The following is an 11194-nucleotide window of genomic DNA, read 5'->3' on the forward strand; positions in this document are numbered from 1 at the left end:
CATTTGGCCTTTTAAAATCCTTTCATGGAGTGCTTGGACCCAAGCCCATAATAAATCAAAATGATACTACTAGTGTGTGTGTGTGTGTGTGTGTGTGTGTGTGTGTATGAGCCTGGCATATTGATGAAATATAATTCCTTAGAAACGTTGCTTTACTTTGACACCAGGTACAATGGGAACCTAGGGGAAGCTTAGAGTAGCTGTCACTTAAGTAAAAAGGAGTCAGTTATTTTTGGCATCTTTCAAAGTTACGTCATAAGCAATCGATCTTCCATTGAGGTTTTCTATATTGAAGATAAATATGACAGCTAGGATATCTTTCACTTCAGTTAAATATTAATAAATCAAGTTTGCAAATAATGAAATAACTTATAGAAAACAACTTAGATTTTTTTCAAATAAATGTACAATAAACTTGCTGAAATTTATCAAATACCTCCATATCCCTTAATGGATTTGGGGTATTATTTAATAAGCAGCACATCACCAACTAGCACTTTAGGATTCTAGAGCCCATTTACCTTCTGTAGGAGCCATCATTGTCCAAATGGTTTTCTTCAGGCCTAATCTCTTTCCCAATCTCAAAGAACGAGTAAGTTTTACATCATCCCTTGGGACTGATGCTGGACTCAAGTGGACTCATCCAAGAAAATAAGATTCCTGGTGAAATATGTGAAACAACCAACCTAAGTGTAATTATTAAATTGGAGAGTGCCCCTAATTTAAATACCAGGCCACCAGACTACTGAAGATGATTTTCTAGAGTAGGGGTCAGCAAAATTCTGTAAAGAGCCAGAAAGTAAATATTTTCAGTTATGAAGATCTCTTCATAACTAAGCAAAAACAACTATAGGAAACTTATTTAAAAAATGGGTGAAGCTGTGTTCCAATAAAGCTTTATATGAACATTGAAATTTAAAATGCATCTAATTTTCATATGTCACAAAATATTCTTTGATTTCCCCCCCAACTCTTTAAAAATGTAAAAACCATTCATATTTTTTACCTTCAGTGCCATACAGAAGATTGCATACTGGATTTGACTTTCTGACTATAGTTTGCCTGACTCTTGCTCTAGATTTTCCCAGTTACCTCATTACAGTGCCCACCGCTCTTAGACAATAATGAAACCACTGCTTTGTGGGTACAACTCCCTGCCTTGCATCACCCCTTGTCCCCTCCCACTATCAAAATTGTTGGCACTATTCTTGTAAATATGGAAAACAGAAATAAGGGCATGAATACCAGGTATGACAATTAAGTTCACAACCTCATCCTAGAAAAAATGCTACACACCTCATTGCTGAATATCACTATAGTCACCTTCGAAGTACTCCCCTTGGGAACCTATGCACCAACACTAATGCCTAGTCCACCCTTCAAAGCATGTTAATTTTTTTAATTGAAGTTTATTGGGGTGACCATTGTTAATAAAGTTACATAGATTTCAGGTGTACAACTCTGTAATACATCATCTATATTCTGTAATACATCATCTCACATTGTATGTTCACCACCCAGAGTCAGTTCTCCTTCCATCACCATATATTTGATTCCCTTTACCCTTATCACCATATATTTGATTCCCTTTACCCTTTAGTGGTTACTGGTAACCACTAAACTATTGTTTGTGTCTATGAGTTTTTGTTTCTCGTTTGTTTGTCTTGTTCTTTTGTTGTTTTCAGTTTTATATTCCACATATCAGTGAAATTATATGGTTCACAACATTTTCTGTCTGACTTATTTCACTTAGCATTATAATCTCAAGATCCATTCATGTTGTCACAAGTGGTACTACTTCATCTTTTCTTATGGCAGAATAGTATTCCATTGGGTATACATACCACGACTTCTTTATCCATTTTTAATAGGAAACTGGGTTGAACGGATGATTCATCAGTCAGAATTGTGTTTGGCTGCAGGTAGCAAAACCTTATTCCCATGGATTGATCAAATCGCCACACCCAGTAGACTTCTCCTTCCATTTCTTTGCCTAGAAGTATATTATGGTCAACTCCAGCTTCAAGGGAATCTGCTAATTTCAATTTTATTTTGTTTGGCACAGCACTTACCTGAGCAGTGTTGTGGTTCTCTTAGTAAGGAAAAAAGCAGGATTGGGAAAAACAAGAAATTAGGTTGGCACCTGGTAGTGTCTGCAATAAATTGTATAAATTTTTCAAGTTTATCTAAACTTCGTGCTTTTAACCAGAGTTCTCATAACAGTCTTATATCTGTCTGCCTTTCTAAAAAGGCTCACAGTCTGGACAGTTATTGTTATATTATTGAGGTTATAATAAATTTATATTTAAATAAGTTGATGTCACGTCTCCAAAGCATTTTGTTAAAGATGATAAATTACTGAGAGCAGTACCCCTAATAAAAATCTTAACTTCATATTATGCTGCTAATCATCTCAAATTAAGAGAAGTACTGGCTTCAACAATGTTGGGTGTGTACAGACTATTGGCTTTAATGTACAGATGTAGAAAAATTATTGTTAGTGTCTTGTTTGTAGTATGTGTATGAAATAAAGCAATATGCATTAGAACATACACAGGTGGTGTGCATACTTTCATTTTCAACTTAAAATTTTGCTTCACATTTAGTAACCTTTTTTCTTATATAGTGTATTAACATGAAAATCTAAAATTGAAATGTTTTTCTTCCTTGCGATTTTTTCATCTTTTCTTCCCACACTTTTGGAGTAAAAAATGGGAGAAAGGTCATATTATAAAGGTGTAATAAAATACAGGAAGAAAAGAAATCCTAGTGATTTCTGCACTGGCAAAAATGTGTTGCATTATTGCATTAAGTATCTAGTCCAATGTAGCATGCATTAAAGGCTCAAATTACTATAATCTCAATAATTAATGTTAGACCCCCAGAAAATGTCCCGTATCTACAATAGATATGCTTCAGTTATTTGGATATTACTATTGTTCTACTTAAAAGGAAAAATAATTAATTGCTAAAGTTGAAATTATGAATCATTTTCTTTTCTATTCTTTCTTTTTTTTCCTATTCTTTCTTTCTTTTAACAACAGCTACTGTAGAATGTTACAATCCAAGAACAAATGAATGGACCTATGTAGCCAAAATGAGTGAGCCCCACTATGGCCATGCTGGAACTGTGTATGGAGGAGTAATGTATATTTCAGGTAAACAATTTGATGTCAATACAATTAATATAATACATAAACTTTTAACTATGTAACTATCTTTCTATATAGTGTTGATAAAAATAACCCATGAAATAGATAATCAAAATATAATTTTTGATGATTTTAGAAGATGTATTGTGTGTATACATTTCTATATGAGTATTTTGGTAATCTGTAATTTCATAAGACTAGCAGCAAACTAATCCTACTGAATATACATAACTTAGAAGAAATGGGAAATTGTTCAGTTTCGATTACAGCGTATGAATGTCGGCATGAGGTGAGCCTCTTGAAATCTCCCCTGGAATTTGCAACAAACTGAAGAAGTATAATTCCACAAAGGACTCCCTGCATAGCAGACAAGCAATACTAATAAGTACCCAACTGAAATCATCTAAATGTGGGCAAATTGGGCGAGTAGGGGAAGAGGGAAGTGGGAAGAGGGAAGTGCAGAGATGCGGGCTGCGCGGGTTCAGGACACAGACCAGAGCTCAGAGCTCCGAGCTCGTTGCACTCCGGCACTACCGCAGTAGTAGGAGGGGGAAGAACTCAGACTGCTAGCTCTCTGTTTATGGCCCAAAGTCCCGTCTGAGGGATCAGCATATAAAACGGCTGAAGCAAACGCTCTCAGCAGAGACCTCAGAGCAAAGACTGAGGGAAGAAGGTGAAAATGGCGGTTTGAGCCCTCACTGCCAAGCAGAGGATGGAAGGCTTAGGCACTGAGCCTAGCCGCCCCCACCCCAACTCCCAGTGCTAGAAGCAGAACAGTACCAGTGTCAGGCCAAAAGGACAGAACATTTGGAGTTCTGAGAACTGTGGCCCACAGCCACAGACTCACAGTCCAACTAGTTCCAGCAAAGGGGAGGGAGCCTTGGGTAAAGGACTGGCTGTGGTGGTGGTCACCGCCATTGCTCTGGGCCACCTCTCACAACCCACCCCACCCCTGTCCGAGCCTATCTAGGGGATCTCTGGAGGAGGAAACAGAGCAGCTGAAACACACAGGTTCTGACTCGGGTGCAGGAAAAGATTTGGATCTTCAGACACTCTCCAAATCCCCCCACAGAGGTGATGCTGTATGATACAGGCAAACTGTTTACAGAGGAGAAGCCCACCTTCCAGGTACCACCCCCATTGTGTAAAAAGCTGAAACAGTGCAGAGAAAATATAACACTACAGTGTGAGAGAGAATAAAAGGCTGCAGTCGGAGAGAAAATAAAACATTCTACCAACACCACTAGAAAACAAAAGAAAGACCTCTTTCTATCAACCTGTTGCAGAACCCATTCCGTAGATGCCTGGGAAGAAAATAATAATTCATTAATTGCCATGAATAACCAAGGTAACAAGACAGCTTGGAAAGAAAATGAAAATTTTCCAGAAAATTTTCCAGACATGGAAATATGTGACTTCAATGACAGAGAATTCAAGATTGCAGTTCTGAAAAACCTCAACGAAATGCAAGAAAACACATTCATCCAGGTTAATGAACTCAGAAACACAATCAAAGAACAAAATGAATATTTTCCCAAAGAGATTGAAATTTTAAAAAAGAACCAAATAGAATTTCTGGAGATTAAGAACTCAATAAAAGAAATGAAAAATGAAATAGCCTGCTTAGGTAGTAGAGTTGACGAGATGGAGGAATCAGCGACATCAAATACAGAAATCTGGAAATGACACAGATGGAAGAAGAGAGAGACTTGAGAGTTAAAAGAAATGGGAGAAATCTACAAGAACTTTCTGACTCCATCAGAAAGAGAAATATAAGAATAATGGGCATACCAGAAAGAGAATAAAAGGGAGAAAGGAACAGAAAGTATATTCAAACAGTCTACGAGAACTTTCATAAATGTGGAAAGAACTGGATCCTCAAATCCAAGAAGCAAAAAGAATACCTAATTACCTCAATCCCAACAGGCCTTCTCCAAGGCACATTGTAATGAAACCGTCAAAAATTAACAACAAAGAAAGAATCCTCAAGGCAGCCAGGAAAAATATAATAGTAACCTACAAAGAAAAGCCCATTGGATTATCATCAGTTTTTTCAGCAGAAACTCTACAATCAGGAGGAAATGGACTCAAATATTCAAACTATTGAAAGAGAAAAATTATGAGCCAAGAATAATATATCCAGCAAAGATATCATTTAGAAATGAAGGAGGAAAAATGACCTTTCAAGACATACAAAAGCTGAGGAAATTTTCTAATACACGACCTGCACTACAAGAAATACTGAAGTGGACTGTGCGACCAGCATAAGTAGGGATAATATTTGACAACAAAAACATAAAACAGGGGGAGTAAAGGCCTGAATCGGAATATGGGGATGGAGAAAAAATGCTTATTCTGAAGAAAATGGAATACTCTAAATATGAAACGGGCTTTTACATAAACTTAATGGTAACCGCATAAAAAACACCCAGAACTGAAATACATAACATAATAAAAGAAGAAACACAGGGGGAAATCATAGAATACCACCACACTGAAATAATAGACAGCAACAAAAAGGGAAAGAAACAATGGAGACACAGACTTACCAGAAAACCAAAGATAGAATGATAGGAAATCCTCACATGTCAATAATCACTTGATATGTAAACGGACTGAACTCACCAATATAAAGGCACAGAATAGCAGATTGGATCAAAAAACTAAATCCAATCATATGCTACCTCCAAGAGACACATCTCAGCTAGAAGTACAAATAGAGACTCAAAGTGAAAGGGTGGAAATGGACACTCCAAGCAAATGGTACCCAGAGAAAATCAGGTGTAACCATACTGATATCAGATAAAACAGACTTCAGGGTGAAAAGGTACCAAGAGACAAAGATGGACATTTCCTAATGGTAAAGGGGACTATACAACAAGAAGACATAACATTCATCAATATTTATGCCCCCAATCAGGGAGCAGCGAAATATACCAAGCAACTAGTAACAGCACTAAAAGGGGAAATTGACCAAAACACAATTACAGTAAGGGACCTAAATACATCATTGACAGCTATAGATAGATCATCCAAACAGAAAATAAATAACGAAATAGCCGCCCTAAATGACACATTACATGAAATGGACGTAATTGACATTATAGAGCACTTTATCCTAAAACATCAGACTATACTTTTTTTTCTAGTGTACATGGAACATTCTCAAGGATAGACCATACATTGAGACATAAAACTAGCCTCAGCAAATTTAAGAAGATTGAAATCATATCAAGCATTTTCTCTGATAACAAGGCTGATAACAAGTAGATATCGAAATTGGATATCTACTGCAAAAAGAAACCAGAAAGAATCACAAATATGTGGAGACTAAACAACATAATTTTAAAGACTGACTAGCTCAAAGAAGATATAAGAGGAGTGTCAAAAGATACATAGAAAGAAATGAGAAAGAAAATACATCCTACCAAAATATTTGGGATGCAATAGAGGCAGTTTTAAGAGGGAAATTTGTATCATTACAGGCCTATTTGAAGAAAGAAGAAAAATCCCAGATAAATAACCTCACGTTACACCTTGAAGAACTAGAAAAAGAAGAACAAATGAAACCCAAATTCAGCAGAAGGAAGAAAATAATAAAAATCAGAGCAAAACTAAATGAAATAGAGAACAAAAAGGCAAAGAGGCTCTGGGTGGTGAACACATAAAGTGCGATATAGATGATGTATTACAGAATTGTACACCTGACATCTATGTGACTTTACTAACAATTGTCACCTTAATAAACTTTAATTAAAAAAAAGGAAATTATTTCATTTCTCTAACTTGCCTTTCCATGCTCATGCTCCGTACTCAAATTCTGTACTCTTATAATCACCATCATATTCTTTTAGCAACCCTTAATTCATTTTTATTTAAAATGTAGCTAATATCTTTGAGGAAATATATCATTATTAACATATAAGTTCTATTGTGCATAAACTTGCTTTTCGTATACTCATACATATAATACAGAATAATATTCATTCTCTTATTTAGTGCAACTTATGTTTCCCTGTTCCTTAGCATTATAATGAGATTCTATCATTGCATGGTGTCATTGCATGAATAATTCTGTGCTGTTATCCTATATTTTGGCCAGATGCACATATATTTTTCTAATAAAGTCTGAAAGGACTATAGTTTGCTCCCAGTGTCCCAATAATAACTTTCATTCTCAAACTTTTGGTGTTTAAATCATCCTTCTGTTGAATTTAGAAAGGAGACCTATTTTCCTGTAATGTTTACCTCTGTTATTGAAATTTCCCTTTGGTAGGTAGTTTCTTATCATTCGGGCCTGACACAGTCTGCCTCTGGCAGTGTGTTCCCCTTTTGAAGGCCTGCCTGTGCCAGGCCAGCAGTTACATTATTAGAGAACAAAGGCATTAAGGTGACATTTGTGGTCTGAATCTCTGAACACTGCTTTATGAAATCTGTAATCAAAAAGGATCAGTGAAAAGCCTATAGTATGTGATTGTTAGGTTTCTGGTGTTAAATTTATGAGCAACTATGGGATGTCTTATATTGAAAGAGCCATCCTGAATATCATATGCTCCAGTAGTCAATGATTTATACCATCTACTTATTTTCTGTCTGTAGATGCTATGTAATTATAATGAGAGCTCCAAATCCTCTGGGGGGGGAAAGGGGGAGATGACATCTGAATTGTTAGTGGTACTTTAGCATAACTAGCACATATTGTACAAATGACCTTCACAATCAAGAGTAGGATAGGAACCATAGCTGATTTTCAAATCAAAGAACACTGTTTTGCTTTCTGGGAATTCTGTAAAGCACAGGAAAAAATATAAAAAAGCAGAAGAAAAAACAGTGATTTTCATCTGGCACCAGATAATAGAGCTTTGAATGACACCATTGAAAATTAGTTTAGATCTCTCCTTAATCTGCAGAACATGTAGTCTGATTCTTTTAATGTAGAGACTAATTTATTTGTGTTCTAAAAATACACTTTGTAGATGGTATAGACACAATAGATCAACAACCGATTGCTGCACATATAGAATTCCATATATATTCAGCATTTTAATTTTTTAGCTTTTTAAATACCCATGCTGATAGAAGACATTACCCATCCTTACCTCATCCACCCAAAACTCTACAAAAAGAAACAATTCTGAATATTCTTATAAGCTTGTTTATTTGCATAACACTTTCAACTTTTCCAAAGTATTTTGATTTATTTCAACTCATAGTCATAGTCACACTTCTAATGAAATAACTAGAGTAGATATTCTTCTTCAGCAAGTGAGGAAATGGGCACCTAGAATTTAAAGTGCCTTAGCCCTGTGCTCAGCACCCAGAGGGTACCTGCTAAAAAGCAGTGGCAGTGAATGATGCTTTGTAGTTGGGATTTACTGAAGACCCAACTCAAAAAGTGACCAAAATATGTTTTCATTCAGTTAAGCCTATTAAATCCCATAGGTCTCTGAGAAAGTCATTGCAATGATATAAACTATATTTTTGTCCTTTAAGAAGATGAAAATGTTATTTTCTTTATTTTTAATTCAGGGAAAGTATTTATAGAAAGTAGACATTTCTAAAAATACTATTGATAAACTAAAATATCATAATTGTGGCTAGAAGTTAATTATCTGTGACAGAGAGCCTTTTATTTACTCTTGCATTTTTATGATGATCTGTTTAGCTCATGCCTATTATTTTCATTCTTTAGGAGGAATTACTCATGACACTTTCCAAAAGGAGCTCATGTGCTTTGACCCTGATGCTGACAAATGGATCCAGAAGGCGCCGATGACCACTGTCAGAGGTCTGCATTGCATGTGTACAGTGGGAGAAAGGCTCTATGTCATTGGTGGCAATCACTTCAGAGGAACAAGTGATTATGATGATGTCCTAAGCTGTGAATACTACTCACCTATCCTTGACCAGTGGACCCCAATTGCTGCCATGTTAAGAGGGCAGAGTGATGTTGGAGTTGCTGTCTTTGAAAATAAAATCTATGTGGTTGGTGGGTATTCCTGGAATAATCGTTGTATGGTAGAGATAGTGCAGAAATATGATCCAGATAAAGATGAATGGCATAAGGTTTTTGATCTCCCTGAGTCCCTGGGTGGCATCCGAGCTTGCACACTCATGGTTTTTCCACCTGAAGAAACAACACCATCACCTTCTAGAGAGTCCCCTCTTTCTGCACCATAAGATCACCCCTACAACTAAGATGCTGTAGTCCTATATTTGCAATGTTTCTTGGATTCTTCTCTTTTGCCACTCCCTCTTAATTAGTGTATGTTAAGATTAGCCTTCAATAATTGATATAGATATTGGAAAAAAGCAACATTGATGTTATTTGTGCTGTTTGATTGGCCTAGAGGGTTAATAAGTGGTAACAAAACCATTCTGGAAATGTATCCCATAGAAGCTGATGTTTAACATACAAAAAAACAATACGAAAAAAAGCCAACCAAGGTATTGTCTTTAAAATGTTTCTTCAGTACTTTTTTGATGCTGTGTACTGAGTATAACGTATTTGTCATCTTACATTAGAAAGCCCAACCAAGTTGAAGGTGGATTATAGTAAATGTACAACTGTGCTAACTAGGCTTCAAAGTAAAAAGTATTCCTTTCATCTTCACAGTAAGGTGTCAAAAGGAGGCAGCCTGCTCCCACAGAAAACAATAGACAAAAGGTTGCCAACACGCATGAGCTACCTTACTCATTTCATAAAGTATTTTTGACATATAGTGTCAACCCACCTGTGTGGGTGCATTGAGAACACATGAAGTTTCTTAGATGCACAGAAGAAATAATAACTAAAATTCACCAATATTATTTTTTTAAAGCAGCATGACCCCTGTATTTATAAACAAGGGTTTTAAAGTGTGTATAAATACATAAACACACATACAAATATCAAATACAAAATTTAAAAAATTGAGTGGCATGTCAAATAGATGTAAAAAAAATAAATTTATTCCAAAATGCAGCTTCATTTAAAATGGGAATTCAGTATGTACTGAATGCACGTATGTGGAATCATACTGAATTAAGTGGATAAGGGCTTGAAATTTTGAACAACTAAATGTGTCACTTGACCAAATTTTACCTTCCCAAAGTATAAACTACACCTTCTCCCTTGCTGTTGAGGTAACTTCCATACTATATGTCTTCTGTATACTCTCAGTTTATAAGGTTATTTAGCACAAAGTATAGCAGCTTCACCTGGCAAGCTGCTTTTGCCCAGTGAATTCAACTTCCATGTTTTATCTTTTTGTTCAATAAAAAGCATTTAATGCCATTTTGGTCTGAAGCATCCCATTACTGTCTAATTTGACACCCTTTTATTAATATATTTTTGGGTGGTTTAGCAAAATTCAAGTGAGTAGAACCTGGAGCACTGAACAACTTGGATTAATTCATATTAATGAGTTTCATTCAAGGAAAAAAAGAATTTGACCAGGTCTAACCTAATTGGTTAAAACTTATTGCTGGTTGGTTGTCTTTGAGGAATTTGTTCATGGAGAATGCTAATTGGCTCTTCTTCATTCCTACAGAAGAGCTGCTAGACATTTCTAAACCATAAGGTCAGTTTTTCAGATCTTCAAGAATATCCATCTTCCCTAATGAGAAAGGATTGTGTAAAATGACTTAAGATATTTGTTCTGGAGCTAGGATCACACACAAAAACAATGTTTTTGTAAAAGATTGTTTGAGAAGTATGTTAGGGCATCTGCATGATCTTTTCTACTTTATCTGCAAATGACCAGATTAAATCTGAACCCAAAATTTCCAGCTATAATATAACAACTAGAGTGTCACCAGATTTCGTCACCAGTGGTTAATTATCAGTACAGGTGTCATTACCTCTGTCTTGAGTTAAGTAAAATGAAGAAAATGATTTTCCCATCAGTGGTATTTTGAATGTTGGAAGAAGACTGTTGTGAATTTGAAAGACCTCCTTTGGCAAGTTAATTTTGAAGGAAGGGCAACTGGTCAAGTGACTTCAGTTCTCTGCTTATAGGCAGAGCAGATTTAGCCATTTGCACATAATGAACCTGCCTAAA

General features: G+C 35.9%; 1 protein-coding gene across 8 annotated transcripts in view; it reads left to right on the forward strand.

Moving 5' to 3' along the window:
- Positions 1–10425, forward strand: part of KLHL13 (kelch like family member 13) — a 231580-nt gene extending 221155 nt beyond the window's left edge. For 7 of the 8 annotated variants that reach the window (XM_033112321.1, XM_033112303.1, XM_033112314.1 and 4 more), the window contains 2 exons: positions 3045–3158; positions 8845–10425. In XM_033112321.1, coding sequence (XP_032968212.1) covers positions 3045–3158; positions 8845–9332 — 602 coding nt within the window. In that variant the 3' untranslated portion in view covers positions 9333–10425. The remainder of the gene's footprint in view (positions 1–3044; positions 3159–8844) is intronic. The other variant, XM_033112350.1, reaches the window with a different exon arrangement.
- The last annotated feature ends 769 nt before the right edge of the window (positions 10426–11194 follow it).

The sequence above is a fragment of the Rhinolophus ferrumequinum genome, chromosome X (genome assembly GCF_004115265.2).
Source record: "Rhinolophus ferrumequinum isolate MPI-CBG mRhiFer1 chromosome X, mRhiFer1_v1.p, whole genome shotgun sequence".
Lineage (NCBI taxonomy): Eukaryota > Metazoa > Chordata > Mammalia > Chiroptera > Rhinolophidae > Rhinolophus > Rhinolophus ferrumequinum.